The sequence below is a fragment of the Malaclemys terrapin genome, chromosome 5, assembly GCF_027887155.1.
Source record: "Malaclemys terrapin pileata isolate rMalTer1 chromosome 5, rMalTer1.hap1, whole genome shotgun sequence".
Lineage (NCBI taxonomy): Eukaryota > Metazoa > Chordata > Testudines > Emydidae > Malaclemys > Malaclemys terrapin.
Window position 1 is genome coordinate 90,760,484 of NC_071509.1, and position 23,660 is coordinate 90,784,143.

A 23,660-nucleotide genomic window follows, 5' to 3' on the forward strand; every position below is an offset into this window, starting at 1 on the left:
TCTCTCTCCCCCCCCACCCCCCCCACCCATCCCCACCCCGGCCAGTTGATGTTATAGTTACCAGTCCAGAGTCCGGATCAATCTAGTGGCCAGCTAGGTTGATCACGGGTAGAGAGGAGCCAGGTTGCCAGGTTCTATCAGACACGACATGATGCTATGGGGAAGTCTTGGCAGGACAAACCCAAAGTTTGAACAAGAACATCAAATTGAAATACAGGAGAAAACAATCATTGCATTCTTTTACTTATTTCAAAATGCTAAACCTACAACAAAGTGGTGACCCTAAAGGTCTGTTACAGACTTGAAATCAGCTTCAGACACAAGATCCTGGCGGATGCATCTTTACCAATGGCCCATTAGGCCATTCCTTTTTGCTTTCAGAAAGGGTGGCTGGCAGGATATGGTCAAATCCTACATCAATACATTTAATGCATGCTACATTATTATTCTTTATCTTTTATTCTAAATTATATAGAATACAAACATAAAATCCTACTACTACAACACATCTTGGCATTTCTCAAGTTTTTGTATTAATTTTTTGTTTAACGCTTCCCCCTATTATTTAGTTTATACTTCTTTGTGAGGAAGGCTAGAATTCATATGCCTTAAGGAAGAAATGTTTTAGGGAAGCACTTAGAGGAGGGGGGTGAGAGCCTGTGCAAGGACCTTGTGTCTGCTTCTGAATTTACATTAGTGTAAATCGTTGAATTAAATGTAGCTGCAACAACATAACACTAGTGTGAGATCAGAACCAAGCCTCTTGTATTTTGTCTGACTTGTAAACATTTCTAATATATTTTATGCTACATACTCATATTTTACAATAATATATGGTTGTGCATTTCCAATAAATACCACATATTTAAGTTTCTTAAAGTACCAATTTTATAACTTTTAAAACAGAGTTTTAGCGGTGAAATGCAGTTTGGCCTAAGAGCATAGTTTCTCCCAACACTGGAGTGCATTGGCGGGGCTTTCCTGTGTTGCCAGGAATGCCTACAGCGATGTGAATATAAATTAAAATTGGACAAGGTCTGCTTTAACTTATACCATCCTACTAGTCACCTTGTGGCAGCTTGCACCATTTTTTAATTGGACTGAGGAGGTGTTGGTTGGAGAACAGAGCAGTGGGCAAGGGATTTTTCTAACTCTGCAGGAGGGCCAGGACAGGTGTTCCTGTTCTATGTGTCTCCTATGTGCAGGTGGGAAGTTCTTCTTTTGCAGATATTAGGAAATTATCTTCCAAAGAGTCAGGAGATCATGGAGACATGCTCTAGGAGTGGGTTCCCACTTACAATTAGATCCTTGTTGAATTACTTAATTAGCTGAGCTACAGTCCTGCCCTTTGAATGAAAAAACAGGAATTGTCATAGCAGATCAGACCAGCGGTCCCTCTAATCCAATATGCTGTTCCAGAATGTGGCCATTTCCAGATGCATCTTTAGAGGAAGGTGCAAGAAAGCCCATAGCAGACAACTATGGAATAACCTATTTACAGGGAGAGATTCTTCCTAGCCCCTTAAATTAGTAGTTGGCTTTTGCCCTAAAACAAGAGGATTTATATACCTAAACTTTTAAATTTGTTTAATGTAATTGTGGATGTTCTCATTATCCATATAAATGTAAAATTTTTCTAATCCTAGTAAGTTCTTGGCATTGATATCTTTTGACGGGGGAGGGATAGCTCAGTGGTTTGAGCATTGGCCTGCTAAACCCAGGGTTGTGAGTTCAATCCTTGAGGGGGCCACTTAGGGATCTGGGGCAAAATCAGTACTTGGTCCTGCTAGTGAGGGCAGGGGGCTAGACTCAGTGACCTTTCAGGGTCCCTTCCAGTTCTATGAGATAGGTATATCTCCAAAAATAAAAAAAAGACAGTGAGCTCCACAGGTTAACTGTGTTATGTAAAAAATTATTTTGTTTTATCATGCTTAAATATGTTGTCTTTCAATTTAGTTAAATGTACTCTTGTTTGTGTATTATGAGAAGGGGTAAACAGAAGTTCCTAACTTTTGTTCTCTATATCGTTAATTATTTTGCATATGTCCATCCTGTCTCCTTTGACACATAATGTTTTCTCTCTTGGCTTCCCACAAAAAGACACTCCGCAAAAATACATTGTGAAATGCATTCTCCATCACAAAAAATGTACATTAAATCATTTAAACCACTAGATTTGTAAAATGTTATTTTATTACAAATTAATGTAATGAAAAAATACTGTTGCCCCTCTGGTGTCTTGTGGGTCAGTTCCACGCTGGATGAGAAATTGGTAACCTGGGTGCCAGAGCTGGATATTTTCTTAGTGCAGCTTGGGTATTTTGCACTATATACACCATACTTGAAGAGAGGCAGCCTGAATATTGTTTGCCCATCTCATCTTTCAGGGATCTTCACCAAAATCCCCATGCCACACTCCTAGGGAGTACCTCTGCCTCAAGAACAGACTCAAGTTAGGGAGAATATGGCAGGGAGGAAACTGCTTTGCAGCATCACAAAAAACTAACAACAATCCAAACATTTATTCAAAGTTTTTACACTGCTTATGCACTCAGAAAAAGAATTTACAAGATCATATGTAATATCCCCATCAGGTGACCCCACCATAACAATATTGTAATAAATATTGCAGCATAGAAACTGCTATGACTCACAATGTTCATAATTCAATAGCTTACATGTTAATAAACTTAAATAGTCCATATCTTCCATTTTCCCAATGTGGGGTCTAAACAGGAAGAAGGTGGCGTCTGCACAACATTGCCTTTTCTAGCTGATGCCCCCCTACTCTAGTATTGCTAACTGGTGAGATTTTTATTGTCAACCTTATATTTGGAGTTTTTCTTAATGCCTCAGCTACAGGATTCATGTGAAAGTGAGAATCTCAGGTTTCATTTAAAAAAAAAAACTCTTATGAGCCTGAATGGTTGCAAAGAAAGGATTATAAGCAGGCTCCAAGGCCAGAAGGCAAATGAAAAGAATCCAAAAAGTATTTTTTTAAATCTCATGAGGTTTTTTTTTTGGGGGGGGGGGGGGGGGGGGCTAACTCGTGATTTTTGAATGCTTGAAGTTGGCAATACTGTCACTCATTGGCCAATATTGGAGCTTCTTAGAAACACTTGACTTAGCCCTCCGTGAATAACTGAGGGCTGCCATTGGCATATGGGTACCACAATAAGAGGTGCAAGTTGGACACCCTGTCATCAAGCAACTTTCATAAGAATTAAGAGACAGCCTACTTTCTGTACCTAAAAATGCTGGATTTGCAAGGAGGTCCACACTCTTATAGCAAGACGTGGGGATGATCCTTATGCAGCTATCTGCATGGGTGCTGCAGGCCTCAGCTAGGCTTTAGAATGATATGGGACCATTGGGGTCTGTGTGTAAGGGTTGATGAAGCTTGGAATGGGTTAGATTGATTGGGATTTGAGCACAGAAAGGGAGAAAGGTTAATGACAATTCGGCATGGTTGTTGCTTTCCCCTTTCACTGTTTCCAGAACAGGTTGTCTTTTGGGGATATATTGTTTGAAATTTAAAGGTTTTAATACCGTTTGGCCAACTGGCTGCAAATGTTAATGTAGGTCTCTGGCTTCTCTATTGCAAATAGCATGTCAGTGAACATATATTTAAATTTTTACTTCAGAAATGATTCTTGAACTATTCATCTAGAATTTTCTACAGTACAAAAATATACAGAAATAATATAGTTCTCATTGGCAGGTACCTCTTTAGAAGTGGAAACATGGAACACCCTGGTGATAAACTGTTTAATACTACTGTAGAAGTTTGGCCTGCTGCTGTAAGTGTCTCATTTCCCACTGCAATACCCAATACTACTCATTTTATGAGTGAAGGTTGGAAAAAATATAGTTTATAAAACCTGGTTGGGACTTCTACTCTTTTGTTTTGTTACAGGAAACAGAATTATTAAAAGATGCAGTAGGCCATGGAGGCAAAGTTAACTACCAAACAACCAAAGATGGATATTTAAAGATAGGTAAACTACTTATTACTTCAAAGACTGAAACAGTTTTCTTGTATATAAACACTATTTAAAAAAACAACAACCCATACCCTTGAAAGCACCATTAGTTCTATAAGAAACTCAGAATTTCAAAGTCAACTAGTAATCAAAGAATACATTTTGAACTTCTGCATGTTGCAGTATGTGGTTTGGTTACTTAGAATTCAATATGGCAGAGTAATGAAAACAGACTTTAGTAAAGGGGATAGTGAAGGTTTTAAATTAAAGAAAAAACCCAATCATTTCAAGCTCTTCAGTAGGATAATTGACTGTGACTTGAGTTTTGCAGCTCAAGTTAATTGATTTTGACATCATTAACTTGTGGTTCAGCCAGCAACAAAAGTGAATATTTCATCAGAATGCTATTTTTAAAAAGAGCTTGTACATCTTAACATGATAAAAATATATTAAACAGTATTTTCTGTTAGTAATACACTGATGTACTGTCAACACTGCAAACTCCTAGGACACCAAAAGAATGTTTTCAATAATGTTCAGAGGCTGCCTAACTTCACACAAAACAGCTATATGAGGGAGGATGACTCTTGTAATCTTTATCCCAATGGTTAGGGTACTGGGATGTGCAAGATCCCCTAATTCAAATCCCTCCTCAGCCTGATGAGGAGAGAGAATGTGAACAAGGATCTGTCACCTCTCAGGTGAGTACCCTAACCACTGGTCTAAGTTGTAAGGGAGGTCTTCCTCCTCTGGACATTGTGTGTGGGCTTTGAGCACACATACGGATTTGGCCCCGCAGGCAAGATAGGTGTCTACCCACCTACCTTCCCCTGGTCTGAGGATCTCTCTGGGGCTTAGGCAGGAGATGAGTGTGCAGGCATGTAGAGGTTGCAGTGTTCCTGCCCAGAGGCAGAAACAGTCACCTAGGCCCTAGGGAACATTGACTGCAAAAATTTAGGTTCAGAGTGAGTTTGGGGACCTACAGGATTAGGCAGCAGCTAAATGGGGGTTTTGTGGATCACAGTGGCCCCTAAAAATGGGACTTGGCATCTAAACCTCCGGCTTAGGTGCCTAAGTACTTTTGTGAATCTGAGCCTTAGGTAATATTTATTATTGACATTAAAACTGTCTGTGCTAAGTCCACTAGAAAAATGCATTTCATTATAGCTCATACTAGTGCTGATTGGTTTTGTTTATACATAGGTACATTTGATAATGGAATAGCAGAAGGCATCATCAGTCCATCAGTAGGGAAAATACAGGCTATTCGTTTATCTATCCATTCTGATTCTCCTGTGTGGGCATTACTGAGTGAGGTAAGCATATGGGAAGCATATTAATAGGTCTATTGTTAAAAGCAGTTTCAGCTCCCATTCCTGCCCCTGAGTCCACCTGCCAATATTTATGGCTTTACAATCCCCTTTTCCTAACTTTTGAAAAAAAAAATTGTGAAAGCCCCATGCAGACGGGGGAAACAGCTATACAGGGAAAACATGAAACTGCACAAAAAGTACTGAAAATGGACAAAGGGACTGATTCTCCAACCTTGCCTATGTTGAGTATCACTTACCTGAGTAATCCTCTTTACTTCAATGAGAAAAAGCCTATCAGTAAATACTACTTGGAGTAAGTAAAGCTAGTAGAATTTGCACCATGATGTACACAATTTTTCTCCATGATTCATTTGTTTACTTTTATTCTTTTCTATCTTCTCTTTCAGTAGTAGCAATCTCAGGTGCTGTTTGTAGCAAGAGTAGGCAAACATCTTCAGACAATAGTGTAATTTTATAACTGCTTGTGTCTGACTTTATAGACTCAATAGTCTCATCTCATGGGGGGGGGGGAAATCTCAAAGGATTTCACTGAAAGAATCTGGAGGAAATCCATCACTGTATCTGAAAGGGGAAAATAAATAACTTTTATTCTAACATTTGATACAATTTTTGTAAATTTATCATATTTTATTCCTCCCCCCCCTTTTTTTTTTGCAGATATTTATCAAGACTTCCTGAAAATACAAAACTCCAGAAAATCACATTTTTGATGCGTCTTTTCTTAAGGATTGCTTTGAAAAACAGGCCACCTAGTGGTAGCAACAAATGGTCTGCTGGGAAAAAAATAACAAACGCTTGTGTACTATTTACTACTAGTACTTAATACTGTGTATTAAAAAGGGAGGAACCTAAAACTCAAGGACTTGAATATTTAAAAAACAAATCTATAAAATGTTCCTGGTAGACCCTTTATAAACATAAATGCTTTATTAATTTGAATACATAGACATATCACAGGGAGTGAGCATTACACAACTGTAAAATTAAAACAACATAGTCATTGTTAAAGACAAGATGTTATAGGACCTCTCTCAGGGAACATAACATCAAAGTCCTTATTCCAAATTTAGGGACATTTGGGAGAAAAAAACCACCAATTTTATTAATTCCATTGAAATATATTGACAGAGCATTTTGGAGAAGTGGAGCAGAGTGGGAAAACAATCAATATTTTGCTATATTATGTAGGACAATCCATCCTAACTAGGAACAGTTTATCAATATGAAGAGCACACTGAAGTTTTAGGATAATTTGAGGGTGCTTTCTGTTAACTAGTATTTCAGTCTTGAAGCCCATTTAGGATGGGGTATGTTTAGTACCTATTAAATAGAAAGCCCCTTCAAGTTATCATTTAAATAATATTAATCTTAAACAGTTTTTCTTCAGTGAAATATACACTACACTGTAAAATTGTACGCTGAATTAATAAAAATGATTAATAATAAATTATTTCCTGAATTGTATGTGCTGATGCTTAAATCCTAGTCACAAAGAGGCCCAACTTAGTATAAATTTTAAAATAAAAATGTAAACAGAAGCTCAATTTAAAATGAATATAATAAGGAATCCATAATACACAGTCAGGTCTGGTGTTAGTGTCAGACTTCATACACATACCTCTTTAGCATGTGTGCCTATTGTGTGTCTCTCACACACAGTCATTGCACATTCTACCAAAAAAATAACTACTTTACACCAGTTTTACATCAGTGTAACTCCATTGACATCACTGTAGGTCCACATGTTTCTAAACAAAATAATAATAAATTTAGAGCAAGATAAGTTCATTTAAAATCCACTTTCTTTACATTGTTTGAAACAGAGCAGCAGTTCATGGTCTTTAAAAAAAAAAAAAATCTTGTTTTAATATTAGAGTATTGTTGATATTGTATGGTATTAAGTATTCTGATGTTTACGCTTGTGTCATTTAACTCTAAGCAGGGAGCAGTACAGAACTGTATACCTAAGGGGGAAGGATTGTTCCCAGCTTGCAAGGAGTATGTGCTCTTGCCATGTCATTCCTTAGGAGATTGCAGCTTGCTCACCTGGCGCACCCAGGCAGTAATATAAGCTGGGGTGGGTCCATACATCTTCCTCTTCTTCACCCCTTTTTAGGCAATTTCCAGTGAGGTCCCAATCTTGCAAATACGGACACACATGAGAAACTTTAGTTGCATGACTAGTCAGGGATTTACATGCATGTTTGCAAGACTGGACCCTCAGTGTGGAGCCTTGTGATCTGCAGAGTCTGCAGGCCAAACCTGTTTCTGGTTCTATGGTGCAACAAATCACTCTGCTTGGCGGGAAGATGCAGAGGAAACTGTGCGGGGAACTTACCCTCATCCGTGTCTAATAAGTGAAGTATGATTAAAAGAAGTGAGATTAATATAGGTTAAAAAAATCTTCTGTTTAGGCAATGAAGATGTAGGTATATACTGTACAATGTTCAGTATGGTACAGCATACTACCTTCTCATTAGAAACATTTAATGGGCCAAATGTTGCAGCCTTCAGACGGCCTCAAAGGTACTGGAACTAGGATAGTTCACTCTGTGTTACAGGAGTCCAAGTTGCACAGAATTCACACCCTTCTTCACCTGAAACACTGTAGCATCTCCAAGGAAAAAGACACTTCCATGGGGTTCCTGCATTCCAGAAAGACAAAGGAACGTGATCAAGGCCCAAACTTTTCACTTTTCTGTTCACTGACCTTTAGAAACCCTAGTCAATGTGAAAATGTTTAAACCAAGCTTCTTTTCTGAGACTTCAGTTCCAAAGTGCACTGTAGTTTTTGGTATTCTCTGTTAAAATGACACTGGGTCCCAGGATTGTTATGTACATCTGCAGGTTTTCTGTCAGAATCCTGCAATGCTGAACCTGAGTTTTTAATTGACTGCAGTTTCTACAGTGTGAATCACATGGTTATATTGGGGCCTGCTCCTCCTCTTATTGAAATAAAGGGCAGAACTGATGTAAGTGGGAGAAGCAACACCTTCCCAGGGCCGGCTCCAGGGTTTTGGCCGCCCCAAGCAGCCAAAAAAAAAAGCCGGGATCGCGATCTGTGGCGGCAATTCGGCGGGAGGTCCTTCGCTCCCAGCCGGAGTGAGGGACCTTCCCCCGAATTGCCACCGAATAGCTGGACGTGCTGCCCCTCTCCGGAGTGGCCGCCCCAAGCACCTGCTTGACAAGCTGGTGCCTGGAGCCGGCCCTGCACCTTCCAGAACCTTTTCTCAATTAAGTGCCTGATCTAACAAGGTGCTGAGTGCCTCCTGCAAGATGCTAAACACTCTCAGTTGCCACTGGCATCAGTGGACTCCAGCCACATCTTAGATGCCCTCCTGAACTTGATGTGGGGAGTGGCACAGTCTAAGAAAATATTTAGGTAAGCTGTAAACCACTGAAAATAGACCTAGAATGATAGTGCCTTGCAGTTTAAGCTAGTATAACTCTTTTGCTACTTAAAAGAACCCTCTTTTTTTTCCCCCTCTCAAAGAAACTGCCCTTAAAAACTTTGAAGTAAAATGTCAGAAAGTTCACAATGCTTTGATCAATCTGAATTCTTCAGGGGTAACTAACTGCACAGCTGTAGATATTTGTTTCCTTCCATGCAGTCAGCCTTCTATCTAGTCTAATCTGCCTACTTATGTTCTTATATGTTCCCCATCATTGTGATATCTGGGAGCTTTACCCATTCACTTTGAGGAAGTATAGGTGCATTATAAATATTAAATTAGTATAAGTATTGCTTTTAAATAGTGTCTATTGTGGGCCAAATTTTGTTCCTAGTCTTCCCCGCCCCTGGCAGTGAAATCTGCCTGTACAAAACTTATTGCAGAATCAGAGCCCTAATCACCTTGGTGTAAAGCCAAACTAACTGGATCACTGGAGTTACTCTGGATTTTCATCAGGGTAATTGAGAACAGAGTTTCATACTCTAAATTTTCTGATACCTAAAAGGTGGTTGTAACAGTAAACTTGAGGCTGTGTTGTGAGATGCAGGAGATAAACACCACAGAATTCTAGCAGGTTAGTGTTTGGTGTCAGCAGGCCTGATTCTGCTCTCTGTTACAGTGGTGTAAGTCCAGAGTAACTTCATTGAAATAAACAGCTACTCTGGATTTAAACCAGCGTAAATGAGAACAGAAATTTGGCTCAGTAGTCAAAATTCCCTATTGTAGCTTCACACAATGCATTTTACATTAAAGCTAATAGTGGAAGCTACAAACCTGCAACTCCAGGGAATTAAGTCCATGGTTTTGCCCCTCCATACCAAGAGTTTAGCTCAAAGAAGAGGCTATTGAACAGGCAGGACACTCATACTAACCCTTCAAACTGTGACTCAAACCTGTGAGTTGCATTTCAACCAGAGCACTGAACCAAGAGAACTTACATAAGAAATTTCTGGGGACAGTGACATGGCTATTGTAGAATCCCCTTGTGGGCTCATTAAGAACTGGCAATGGCCTCACCTACACATTTGTCAGCAAGTGCCAGGGAATCTCAACAGAGCTGGCTGATACTTGAAAGAAGTGGAAAAAGAGGATAAGGAACATTAGAGATCATATGAGATCTCATAGAGAACAAAAGTATTCTTTGTATTATATGTGTTTATTATACAAATAAATATTGTAAACACAAAGCATGAAGGAAAGATTGTAAATGCCAGTTACAAAAATAAAACAAAAGGGCAAAATGTCAGATTCCAAAGCAGGGCACTGAGCTCTTTCAGTAAGAAATACTATTTTAGTGCAAGCACTATATTGCCTTTATGGAGTTTTTTAAAAAATTATCCAAAACACAGGCTACCTCAGACTCATTATACACATATTATTAATTAGTTTAAAAGATATGGAAAAAATTTCAGACAAATATTTACATACTAATAATGCTTGTTCAACCTATTTGATTTTCATTTAAGTGCAACAAGAGAGTGACTGACCTCTAGTGCCTATGTTTTAGCAATCTAGTTTTAGATTTTTTTTTCTCTCTTCCCCCCCTCCCCCCATGGACTTTTAAAGGAAAAATACTAAAATCTGGTTAAACTTAAAAGGAATTATCCATCTGGTTATTAATTTCTTTGATTTATTTATTGATATCTTAGGGTTCTATGCTCTGCGGGAAAAAGTCTACCCTCCTTAATTATGTGACCAGTTGCATAAGGAAGGGAAGCTCCATGTGGTCCTTCTTGATACCTGTGCATAACTACTGTTAATACTGATGGACATGCACCCTGAGAAGAGAATGGATCCCTCTAAGACAGGAATAATCCTTCAAATATAATTGAGATATGCAGGCCAAACAAACAAATACAGACATGTAATTATTTAGATTCAAATAGATCTTTAAAAATATCTTGAATTAATGTACAGACCACTGTCCTACATATGGGCGTTCCACCTTCCACATCCACTCTTCCTCTTTCTCCATTACTTTATAAATCACAATCTTTGTAGATGTTTAACTCTATTTTTTATGTTGCATAAACTGTTTGTCTTGTCAGGGTATTTCTAGGTTTTGTAAACATCTGTACATGTCTTATTTATTGCAATAAATAAATTTGTCTCCAGATGTATCTTTCATAGTCTGCCTGCATTGGCTTACATGCATGTAAATAGCACTCTTTTTATGGATCTGGGCCCATGAGTCAGTCTGGAATAGCTTAAATTGATTCCCCCATTCAGTTGTTCCTTAAATGTATGATAGGAATGTGAGGTGGTAGACTTCCCAGTTGTAATGGGAGACTTTTCTTCTTTGGTTTGGGCCAAATTGCCTCAACTAGTGACTGTAAGAAAGACTTTCCTACCCCAGCCAAATGAGAGTCTCAGTAAGTAAGTATTAGAGCTGGTTGGGAATTTTCCATGAGAATGATTTTCTGATGGGAAATGCCCTTTTTGCAAAAATGATTTTTTTCAAATTTACCCCCCCCCCCAACCCCCCCCCCCCCCCCAAAAAAAATCCATCAGGAACATCCAAATGATGGCTCCCTGGCTCCCCAGATGCCCACCTGGAAGGCTCTTGTTAATATCACTTTCTCCCTGGAGAAACTGACAAAAAACTTTGTCACAAATTTGGTTGAGCGACCCTTCATGCCCACTTGCTGGACTGCTGTGAAGGGATCTAGGGGTGTTAAGCCTCCAGAGTCTGAACAGAGCCTAGCACTGTTGCAGTCTGGGGGTCCCCAAGCACACTGTCAGTATTAGTCTGCACCCTCCTTTCTGAGAGCTGTGACCTTGTGGTCCTCTGCCCAGACCCCAGAACAAGTGCTGACTTTGTAGATTCCCCTGTAGCTTAAACACACCCTCTCCCAGAATCCCACCAAAGGTTTGAGCATTTGGGGTTACACTTTAACTCTCTCAAGGCACAGTGTAAGTGTAGCATATATAACACACACACACTTTGCACAGGATTCTAACTTTTATTTAACAAATAAGGTACAAGAGAGCCACACATAGAGCTCGGGGTGTGATTCCCTGCTTGTGTGGACACCCTTATGCTAGCTGTAATGGAGCTAGTACACTAAAAATACTAGTGTAGCCAGGATAGCCTGGGCAGCAGCAAGCAGTGGCATGGGCTAGCTGTGCCAAATACAGAGCTGCCTGAACCCCTTGCATACATACTCAGCATAGCTAGCCAGTGCCACTCCTTGCTCCCCCCTGTGCTAGCCTGGCTACACTACTATTTTTAGCTCGCTACTTCAGTGAGAGCTAACACAAGTATGTCTATGCCAGTTGGTAATTACACCCCTAGCTCCAAGTGGAGACATACATTTAGAAAACTACCACCATCCTAATCACAATATGGCCCTTACTAGTTCACCCTTTCCTTGGGAGACCATCTGTGTTTATGTAACGAGGCAGGCAGGTGATTTCCCCTGAGGAAAGCAGCTCCTGCCCTTTTTATAACTTTCAGTCCCCTATGTCAGGTGAGTTTAGACTTGAAAAACTGGTTTGCAGTGGGGAGAAGACCTCCCTTAATGATGGCTGCTTGTCAAAGTGTAACGCGTTCTATCATCAGGCCTTTCCCACTAGTAGCCTACCCCATAGGAATTTCAGACCAACCTGGTAGTAACAAAACCACAGAGAAGACAAACAACCTGCACATTCAAAATGGAGTTTGCAGCCTGGTAAAAGACAGTTACTGATCTACACAAAATTCATAAATTGTACAGATAGCGTCCCCAAATCATCACAGCATACAGCTAGGAAGCTAAAACATTTAGGGAAAAATTTCAGGACAATTATTTTTTTCAAAAATGTAATTTTTTTTTGCAGGAAGGGATTTCTGTTTTCCATCCAGCTCACGTATGTCTCAATATGATGGAACTTAACTTTTGTGAATTTCTAGAGCTTCTTCATAAAACTGCCTCTTCCCCCAAGAGCATGCCCTTAACCACTAGATCATAGTCCTATATACCAAGACACCCAAACAATCTTAACTTTGCTGTATAGTGACACCATACAATAGCCTACAGCATTTAAGGCATTTTAATTTGTGAACCCAGATTAGTTTAAAAAAATTAAAGACATTCTCCTATTTTTTTCCTTGTGGCATCACCACTGGGCAACATTAAGGTTGTGCCATATTGTGGATTTTTTACCTTAACATTTTGCAATGCCTTTTAAGTATAATCTTAACTCTGAATTTTCCCAGGTTTATAATGCTTGACTTCGGGTTAATTACTGTTTCAAGTACCGCATGCTGGGTAAAAATGTGTTTCTAAAACTAAACTCTCTCTTTATTTAAAGAACTATTACATAGTTGCTACAACTGCAGCTATCATTTAAACCATATGCACATAGTCTGAAGCTTCCCTCCTGAAAACTGTGCTCCTCCCTCCAAGTTCCATGAAGATTGCTACAATTTCAACACTTCTGCAGTGATTTTTATCCGTAAGTTATTGAAACATACTCTCAATCATAACCCCATTTTAATTTTCTTCTTTAATTTGCTCCAGAAATGTCTTTTTAGTTTAACATTTATTAGAAGTTTTATAGACAAACATGCCCAAGACAGTATTTAGCTATGAAATCTTCAAAGAGCAGTGATAGTGGGTCAAGTAACCTACCAGTGAGAACTCTGGAAAACATGTCCTGTGTCTGTCATGCAGTTGAATCAATGCTCCCTCACCAGCATAATTAGCTTCAGCAATGACAGCTATATACAAGAAACTCAGAGATCACCAGTTACCTTCACAGAGCCAGTAACCACCTTAAACACACCAAGAAATCAGTTATCTGCAGGTGCCAGGCCCTCAGATACCACAGAATAAACTCCAAGGAGAAAGTCCAGAATACACACCTTAACACACTTGAAACCCCCCTCTACCAAACAAGGCCACTCCACCAGAAAGTAGATTGCATCATGTAAAGGGCCACCTAAATACACCAGGAGAATCTGCTTCAATACAAGAAAAGAAAAAAAAAACCCTCTGACCAGATGCCCCTAGTTGTCACCTATCACCCCATACTTGAATCTCTATAAGGAATCATTAAACAAGTACAATCGATGGAAACCACATCCTGGAAGAAATCTTTCCTGAATCCCCCTCTTCTGGTCTTCAAACAGCTCCCCAGCCTCATTGTCAGAAGCTCCCCACACACCAACTCAAAGCAGCACCAGACCCAGCCAGAACAACTGATGCAAACCTGCAGACATTGTTTCACTGCTATAACCCTGACAATACATCTTTCAAAATCCATGCCTATTAGCACATCTGGTTTTTGTCATCCAGTGTGTTAAATGTCTCAATAACAACTATGTAGATGAAATGAGACATTTGCTATGCTCTCAAATGAACTCACACAGAAAAATGGTAAGACAAAAACAAAATATCACCTATGAGTGAACACTTTTCATAAAACCATCACTCCACATCTGAAGTTTCTGTCCTCGCTCTGAAAGGAAACTTGCATAACACCATCAAAAGACAAGCCTGGGAACTTAAATTGATAACTCTACTAGATACCAAAAATCATGAATTTAATAAAGATGCTGGATTTATGGCTCATTACCACAATCTGTAATCCACTCATCCTCCTTTGTCCCGTTACTGCCAATTTCCCTTTGAATTGTCTTGGGCAACATATATTCATTCCTTACCTGTTCCACTTTGTATTTAGCTCTGAATATCTTTCCCAGACCAGAAGAGCTCTGTGTAACTCAAAAGTTTGTCTCTTTCACCAAAAGAAGCTGGTCCAGGAAAAGATATGTCAACCACCTTGTCTCATTATAACCAATAAAGTTGTTGCACAAAACTTAGCTGTAGAGGATGATGAGTGGTTGCTTTATTTATAATATCACAATGTCCCCTCTAAATTGCCTTAGCCTATTTGTAATCTATTTGATCACATCAATCAGATACAACAATCATTAATATTAGTTTAATTACAACCTCTTCCTTCAAATATAACCTGCCCATAAGATTTCAGTTGATTTTAACTCTATGGAAAGTTAGACAAGCCTGTGTTTGTTCAGATTGATCTTACAAACGGAACACTGTAAAGACTGCCAGATGTTAAAGATCTCAAAGAACCCAGCAGTTTGTAATTCTTCTGCAGCTCAGAGGCAAATGGATTTTCTAGTACATTTTCAGAAATCCAATCTCCAGTGCACGTGCTGTAAGTGTAGGGAGGACAGGTTGTATTTTCCATGCATAGGAGGCTGAATCCCTGCTATTGGAACAGCCTTGACTATGGAGCCATGGCAGGTGCTGACACTTTGTACTGGGTGAAGTGTGTCAAGCCCTGGGACTGAGCTCGGGGACCCTTCCTTGCCCTGGCTAGGAAGCAGGGCAGCAGCAAACTGGTAACTATTTCCCAACTCCCATGCGGGGACTGGCGACTAGGTCTGGCGCCATAGGCTGAGCAGTTCTTCTTCACACAGTGCACAGTCAACCTGTGGAACTCCTTGCCTGAGGCAGTTGTGAAGGCTAGGGCTATAACAGGGTTTAAAAGAGAACTGGATAAATTCATGGTGCTTACGTCCATTAATGGCTATTAGCCAGGATCGGTAAGGAATGGCGTCCCTAGACTCTCTTTGTCAGAGGGTGGAGATGGATGGCAGGAGAGAGATCACTCGATCATTGCCTGTTAAGTCAACTCCCTCTAGGGCATCTGGCATTGACCACTGTCGGTAGACAGGATACTGGGCTAGCTGGACCTTTGGCCTGACCCAGTACCGTTCTTATGTACCCGCGTGCGCTGAGCAGCTAGAGCTGCCCGGGCAGGGCCGCGAGCAGTCCCTTAGGGGCTGATTGTGATTGGCCTAGCCAGCACGTGCTGGGCGCTGACCGCCGCGGACTGAGCCGTGATTGGCTCGGGCAGGGAGTATGCAGCCAGTGAGTTGCGCCGCCGGGATGGTCCCGAGTTGTGATTCGCTTGATCTGTTCCGAGCGAGCGCTGATTGGCTCGGGCTGCGCGGCAACACCTGCTCTTTATCGCTTGTATCCCTTGGAGTGCAGCAACGCATGCGCAGTTGAATGTGGGTGATGCGCTGTGAGACGCTGCCTGGCTTTACCGGAGAGAGGCAGACGGGACCTTCTAGCTTGTTGGTAATTATCTTCCCGGGCGCGGCTAAATATCTCTGATCTGCGCTGGGCGGGCTGCCTCCGGTCCCGTTCGCTGTGTAGTGGCTTGGGGCTGTGAGCTTCACCGCGCGGGAGCGGAGTAGAGCTGTGACCGGCTCTCGCTTCGCACTCTGCAGGCGAGTGGCGGCGCTGGGGCAGCTGCTCCTTTGGTCAACAGTTAACGGGAGGCCCGGGCTCCGCAGGCGCATAGGAGTACGGCGGCCCTCAGGCAGGGGCTGCGCGGAGGCAGTCGGGGGTGGAGGCCGCTCTCCTGCCGACCCTCTCCCACTCTGCCGGTGACCCTTCGGCATGTGGGTGGGGCCGTTATTTTACCGTTAGAATGTCAGTGGTTTGAGGATTCCAAGCGCCAGCTGTGGGCGCTGCGCGTTCCCTGCTGGACACGCGCCTGGCGGGGTTCCCCGGGAGCGCGCTCAGTCTTGTGCCCCCTCCCTTCAGCGTAGTGGCTCTAATCTCCAAGCTGACATCTGATTTCGTTCAAACTACCCCGGCACAGCGGTCCCTGCCCTCCTCGGCGGCACCTGCCCGCCTCTCCCTAGAGCTGCGCTGCGACCTAGTGGGACCAGTCAGAGAGAACAACAGCAATTAGCTCCGTATGGGGGCGGGGATGGACAGCAGGAGCTTCATACCTAGGGTGGGTATAAAAATAAGCAGGTCCCCTAATTATCTGCCTTACAGGGGAAGTTGCAGCTAATTGTACCTAACTGGCTGGTTTCTGTTGCTTGGGGTCAGTCGGACTCTGATTTTAGCTGCTCTTGTGCATGTACTGCAGTCAGATCCCTGGGGCAAGGAGGGGGCTGAGGAGGACGGTTGCACTGTCCTGGAATTCGCCCTCCTTAAGGATCGTGTGGGTCTTTGTCAAAATGTAGACCCTGGATTTGTGGAGTGTGTTACACGGGCCGATATAGGTTATTGATTCTGAACATGTGCTTGCCTTCATTTGTGGGTAGCTTTAAACATAGGTATTCATCTAGAATATATCTTTTAAAATCTTACTTGTTAGCTGCACTAAATCTGTTCTTGTTACACTCCGAGGAAGCTTTCCTGTAATATTTTGGGGTTCAACCCAGCCCAGTAAGGGGTTGTCACTTCCTGTCCTGTAATCCTGGGTGTCTTAAATACTCTGTTGTTGTGGCTCAGAGCTCAGATGCCACCAGCCCAGAGACAAGCATGTGGTTCCCTAAGTGTGTGTGTGCGCTGTGGAGCCCTGATTCAGTGCTCTGACCCCAGCAGCCTGCCTACAACACAACAGCTCCACCAGCCTTCATTACTACTCAGAGGATGACCCCAACTCCTGAATTTCCTCAAAACTGTCTGCCACGAAGAGTCCAGCCCTCTCCTGGAATACTCAGGGAACTAAAGTCCATTGCTTGTAAAAGACACAAGTACAGCTTATTACTTTAACAGGAGCCAATAATCACTTCAATTCAAACACAGCACAGAGTTGTATTATAGTAAACATAAAACAAAGGTTAAGTGATACTAGGTATAACAGATTGAAGGTAGCATGGGTTACAAACAAAAGTAAAAATAGGCTTTCTGATGCCCAAGAGCTAACTTAACAAGCTACAGACTTAGCTCAAGGTAGCTTTCTCACCAGTTGTTTTTTCTCCAGCATGGCTGCCACACAGCAGGTTACTGTCAAAGTAATAAACATCAAGGATGAAATTCTGGCCTTATTGAAGTTGATGGACCAGGATTTCACCCCAGGTAGCTTTTTTTTTTTTGGGGGGGTCAAATCCACAGCATGGTCTGCTTAGTCTTTGGGAGGGACAGCTAAGCCTTAAAGCTAACATCTCTCTTCCTTGCTGTTTATTTGAAGGAACCTATCACTTTTCCTTTCCAAGCAAAGCCACCACCTGTACTAACTTTCCTTTTCCCCTTAAAAGAACTTCCAGAAAGTATTTTCTTGGCAACTGGCCATCAGTATAACATTCTTTTACATGTATCTAATGAACATCAGTAATTTGGGGTGACCTGATGCTAAAATAGTTTTGGCTTTACATTTTGGGTTTTATTTTAATTTCTTTGTCTCTGCAACTATATTTTCAGCTTGATATCATTGGGAAGTCCAGAATTAGAGCTTGCTTGTTATAGGAAACATCAAGTATATTTTCCCCTCAAATTTTATTCAATGAATATCCCTTCTCTGAATCTCTCTGCTGACTTTCCTTATCCCTCACAGTAAGTTTGAACTTCTTGCACTAATCTTCAAGGCCCTGCATAACTCTGTCTCTTTCTTCTTATCCAGACTTGTCTCTTATTACATTACCCCATTCACTTCATTCCACCAAAGATACTAACTCTGATGCCCCGTTTCTTAGTATTCCACCACTGTGTCAATACTCAGTTGCTTCTATGTCCCTCCCTTAGGTCTGGAATTCTCTTCCTGAACTGGATCCAGTTCTTCTGCAATGCCTGCAAGAGACTAGCTGAATAAGTCACCTATTTTTGTATTTGTCTGAGTAGTTTTGTCTTCCTTAAGTTGTGCACTAGTCTTGCTGGATAATTGCATAATCATATGGATGATGGCTCTGTTCTTCTTCTTTTCCCTATGGTTCTCCCTGGCTGTCTTGCTTTTCCCTTTGGCTAATATCAGACACTAGTTTGTAAATTCCTTGCAGTAGAGATTACATTTCTTCTGCTGTGAGGAGCCACACATTCTATTGTGTGCTGTATAATAACCTTAAGAAAAGAGACTATAAGTGTAGTAACAAATTGCAGGGGAGAGAGGTAGCATGTGCAACAATTCATTAAGCTTGTTGCATGTGGAAAGGACAGGCTTCTGTATGATTAGCATTGGGGATATCTCCTTTCATTTGCTTAGAGGAAATCTTTTTATGTTTATAGTGATGACTAATTCTTATAAAGCATACTGGAACAATGTATAAGGCTAAAGTATTTCCCATCATTCTCAGTGATAGGATTGTGTCATTCCCACTCTGGAATCAGCTGGAACAGAACTGTCAACCAGAACATTGTCTTGAATGAAAGTTCTGCCACTGCTCGAAGCTCCCCCCTGGTTTTCTGTCCGATTTTAGGCCTTGCCTGTATCCCCTTTTTCTCCACAAGATTTAATCTTTAGGGCAGATGGATAGCACTTACCTATAGAAATTACAAAGAAAATCATAATTTCAAGTTCTTCTAGCATCAGACTTGTCACTGCACTGTGGTTGAATGGAATACAGAAATGCAGGCTAAATCTCCTAGAAAATTCAAGACTGCTCCTCAGATTTATAAATGTACATTCTTTGTGTTACAGAGACTCTTCCTCAGTGTTTTGGTTTAATACATCTTGGGGGCTACTGCAATCTACATATATTGTATACAGCTGCAAAACCCCCTCCTCCAAAAGACATCTAAACAAGAACAGTCACATCTCAAACAATTATGAGAAGCCATAAATGGAACTCTTCTTCCCACCATACCTCCCACAGATGACATATGGGGACTTGAGGTAAAAGATGGGTATAGGAGATTACTGTTTAATCTCTTCTCAGAAGAACCCCCATTAATGACTAGCCTACAGGGGTTGTTGATACCTGGGATGCAGAAGGCAAGCACTGTAATGGAGGCTTTACAGAACAAACTTTTGTAAAGTGGTTAAACAAGATTATATTACCCAGATCAGACCAGTTTCTTTGCCATTGTATCTTAATCCCTGGATACTACTGAAGACCTCTTTCTTCTATTAGTACACTCTTACTTATTGGTTGGGTCATCCAATGATTATATGATGACATTAGGAGCTATTACAACCCAGAGCAGTCTCTATCCTTAAGTAGTTATGAGGATGTTTTTGAAATTCCTCTTCCCTTTTTTTCTTCTCCCATCTTCTAAATCTCCACTCCTAAAAAGAGAAGAGTGGGCAGGAAATCTAAGAGTGGCAAAAATAACATCACGTTTCCCTCATGGTCTCTTTACCTTCAACAGAAAAAGGAGATCTTTGTGGATCTGGACTGGAATAGTCTGAGGAGGTGCCTCACAACCATCTTTTCTCCTCTTTTATGAAATCCTACTTTTGAAGTGTCTTGAAACAATTGCCTTACCTGTAACTTTTTTATTTCTTGTAATAAAGAGGGTCTGGATGATACTCATGATTTATTCCTGCTCATGCCACCTTAGTGGAGGCAGTTTAGGCTGTAGAATTTTTCCTCTCTCGGGTAGTACTACAGTCTCTCCACAGGAAACTACCTCTAAAACTGAAACTACATAAAACATAATACCTTTATATATTATGGAAGTCTTAATTCTATATTATATACACCTCCTACCTTGATATAACGCTGTCCTCGGGAGCCAAAAAATCTTACCACATTATAGGTGTAACCGCGTTATATCGAACTTGCTTTGATCCACTGGAATGCGCAGCCCCCCAGAGCACTGCTTTACCATGTTATATCCGAATTAGCATTATATTGGGTCGCGTTATGTTGGGGTAGAGGTGTATGTGGAGAACCTGCAGACCAGTGGATATCCTCCATTATGAGAAATTGCAAGAAATCTTCTGTTTCTCATACATGGGATGTGCTGGTCTGGATGCTACTTATGGGAATTAGCAAAAAGAATAAATTCCCAGGAAGGGAAGAAATATCAAATACGAGTTTAATAATAAAGTTCTCAATTTTTTTTTTTATAATTTTAATTTTATTTGCTTGCTTCATTTATATCAAATGAAACTAAAAGAACTGAAGACTTCTCATCTGAGGAAGGAATATCACTCTTGTAGCCTTTGAAGGAATTGCAAATATTATTGAACAAAGCTCTATCGTATGCAACCTAAGGCTTTGAGGATTTTATTGGGAGCTTTGCTAACTTGGCATATTTGGTTCGATCTACTGAGATGTTTTTTAAAAAATGCTTGTTTTAAAGATTCCCATGAAGAAAGAATAAGATCTGACTTTCTTCAATCTTCATATATCCTTAGTATTATCACTTGCCCAAAGCATTAACCTGTGTTCTTAAAGATGTCTAGATTTAAGGCAAAAATAAGGGAGAGAAATAGACTTGTAGAAGTGGTTTCTTGGCTGTGGACAAAGTAAGGACTTGGGCTAAATACCATCTTTTCAAAGAAGAATTGAAGATGGAAGCTCTGTGAACTACAGAACTAACTTGCTTCAACTAGTAGAAAAAATAATTACTCTAAGGAAGACCAATGTGGTGAGACCTCCTCCACTGGGAAACTAAAAAGGTGGTAGACAACCTTTATGAGGTTGTGCAGAAAACAACTGTACTGCCCTACCCCTGAGCAACAGTTACGAAGAAACAGAGGACTGATCCTTTAGGTGACTGAAGTTTAATGTTACAGAGGTCACCCATGAGAGGTCTCAATATGTAGTTGTAAATGAGGAGGCGTTATTGAACAGGTGTTTCTAGTGGGGTCCCACAGGGACTGGTTCTTGGCCCTATGGTATTTAACACTTTTGTCAGTGAGAATATGAAAACTGAAAAATTTTGGAGATGACCCAAGGATTGAGCAATGGTAAATAGCGAAGAGGACAGGCTACTGTTACAGTGATTTGGATCATTTGGTAAGCTGGGCACAAGCTAACAATGTGCATTTTAATATGGCCAAATATTAGTCATTCCTCAAGGAACAAAGAATATAGGCCATCCTTATAGGATTGTGGGGGGAGGGGGAGTGTCTTTCATTATGGGAAGCAGTGAGTTTGAAAAGGACTTCTGAATAGTGGATAATCAGCTGAACTTGTGTGCAATGCTGAGGTGAAAAGGGTAATGTGATTTATAGATGTTTAAATGGGAACATCGAGTAGGGGTAAAATATTTGGCACTGGTGTGACTGCTACTGGAATACTGTGTCCAGTTCTGGTGTCTGTAGCTCAAGAAGGATGTTGATAAATTGGGAGGAGTTCAGAGAAGAGGCATGAGAATGATTAAAGGGTTTGAAAATGTCTTATAGCGATAGACTCAAGGAGCTCACCCTGTTTAGTGTGAGAAAGAGGAGGATTAAGGATGACTTGATCATAGTCTATAAGTACCTACATTGGTGTGATCCAGGGACCCCTTGATGCCAGCTGATAGTGGGCATAAGGAGTACATAAGGGTTTACAAAGATCCCCTGTCTCAGGCATCTGTATAATAGTTTGGCAGGCAAGGTCTCTAATGAGAGCCAGTAACTTATATTTTGCAATGATTATCAACCAATATGTTTGGATGATATTTAAGGAGTAATTTATCTAATTAAAACTGTGTTCATAAGGTATATTACTTAAAACAGGTTGTGATAAATGAAGGGGAGAGGGAGCTCCCTTTTATGGACACCCAGCCAGTTAGCTATAAAGTCCCTCTTGGTGGCTGTTCTCTGCTTGCTTTACCTGTATAGGGTTAAAGTCCCCCAAATAAAAGAAAGGGAGTGGGCACCTGACCAAAAGAGCCAATGGGAAGGGCTAGAACTTTTAAAATGGGGGGGGGACTTCCCTTTGTCCGTTGTTGCTCTCTGGATATGTAAGTAATCAGGGAATGTCTAGGAAGATGTGATTAGGGTTATTTCTTATTGGCTTGTAGATTTCTCTGTGCTAACCCCAGATGCTCTTGTTTTGCTTGTAACCTTTAAGCTGAACTCAAGAGAGCTATCTTGATGCTTAAATTTTGTAATTGTTCTCTTAAGATCTAGCAAAAAGCCTAAGTTCAAAATCTGTTTCCTTTCTTTTTTGGGTTTAATAAAATTTACCTATTTTTAAGACCCTGACTGGATTTTTTTATGTCCCCAAGACTCTTGTGCATGTTTAATTAGCTGGTGCCAACAGCTGATCTCCCCCATTTTTTTTTGTTTCTTCTCAGCCCTTCCTGGGAAGGGTGGGTGAAATGACTTGAGGGTTCCCCACAGGAAGGAATTCCCAAGTGTTCCTTCCTGGGCTCTCAAAAGGAGGGAAGGTTGCTCTTGAGCAGTGGCAGCATCTACCCGTCCAAGGTCAGAGAGAAGCTGTGACCTTTGGAGTTTAAAACCAGCCTGGAGTGGCCAGTATTAATTTTTAAAATCCTTGTGGGCCCACATCTTCTGCATTTGAAGTGCCAGAGTGGGGAATCAGCCTTGACAAAAGTCATCAGGAAGCAGGCAGGGACAGTAAACTCTCTGGCTGGTCATTTTACGTTGTGAGACACTATACATTTGTCTTACGGAGCCTAGTGCTAATGGAAAAAATTGTGAACTCACATAAAAGGAGATCTGTGGGGAGATAATACAGCAGTGGGAGTCCTGTTTACAACTAAAGACAATGGAATTTTGGGGTATACTGTGGTGCAAAGGGAGGAGACAAGCTTTGTGTGTGTGTTTCAGGGGGGAACGGATCACAGCATACCTGGCTGAAAAACATGGAGCAATACTGTAAAACAGTAACTAGTTAAGTCTAAGTTCTAGAAGGTATGTTATGATTTTATTTTGTGTAACCATTTGTTTCCAGAATTTCTATTTGTTGTCTTTGAAATCTCTACTTAGTTAAACTTGTTTTCCCTATATACATAAACAGAGTGGTCAACTGAAGGGAAAATGGTAAGCTGCTACTTTTGGAAGCAGTGGACCTGGGGGATACTTGGGGATTGGAGTGTGCCTATCACTAACCTGTAGAGAGCAAGTGGGGCTTGTGTAGCTCTGGAGTGGAGTACTTGTGTTCTCTGTGGTTGAAGAGTTTTTAGGGTGCTGGCCCTCAGCAGGCACAGATTAGGCTCCTTCATGCTAAGGATAGGTGGTAGCAAGGTGCCTCGCAACCTTGGGTACCCCCAGGAATAGGGTTACCATATTTC

At 41.0% G+C, this 23,660-nt stretch overlaps 2 protein-coding genes across 7 annotated transcripts in view; both read left to right on the forward strand.

Moving 5' to 3' along the window:
* Nucleotides 1-10,885, forward strand: part of MGAT4D (MGAT4 family member D) — a 94,663-nt gene extending 83,778 nt beyond the window's left edge. For 4 of the 5 annotated variants that reach the window (XM_054031153.1, XM_054031155.1, XM_054031156.1 and 1 more), the window contains 4 exons: nucleotides 3,722-3,800; nucleotides 3,917-3,998; nucleotides 5,187-5,299; nucleotides 10,419-10,885. In XM_054031153.1, the coding sequence (XP_053887128.1) occupies nucleotides 3,722-3,800; nucleotides 3,917-3,998; nucleotides 5,187-5,299; nucleotides 10,419-10,529 (385 nt within the window). In that variant the 3' untranslated portion in view covers nucleotides 10,530-10,885. Of the gene's footprint in view, nucleotides 1-3,721; nucleotides 3,801-3,916; nucleotides 3,999-5,186; nucleotides 5,300-5,974; nucleotides 8,776-10,418 lie in introns of those variants that run through there. The other variant, XM_054031154.1, reaches the window with a different exon arrangement.
* A 2,177-nt stretch (nucleotides 10,886-13,062) lies between these two features.
* The window catches only part of CLGN (calmegin), a 65,811-nt gene continuing 55,213 nt past the window's right edge, over nucleotides 13,063-23,660 (forward strand). The window contains exon 1 of one of the 2 annotated variants that reach the window (XM_054031150.1): nucleotides 13,063-13,206. The gene's annotated coding sequence lies outside the window, so the exon portion shown is untranslated. Of the gene's footprint in view, nucleotides 13,207-17,591; nucleotides 17,610-23,660 lie in introns of those variants that run through there. The other variant, XM_054031152.1, reaches the window with a different exon arrangement.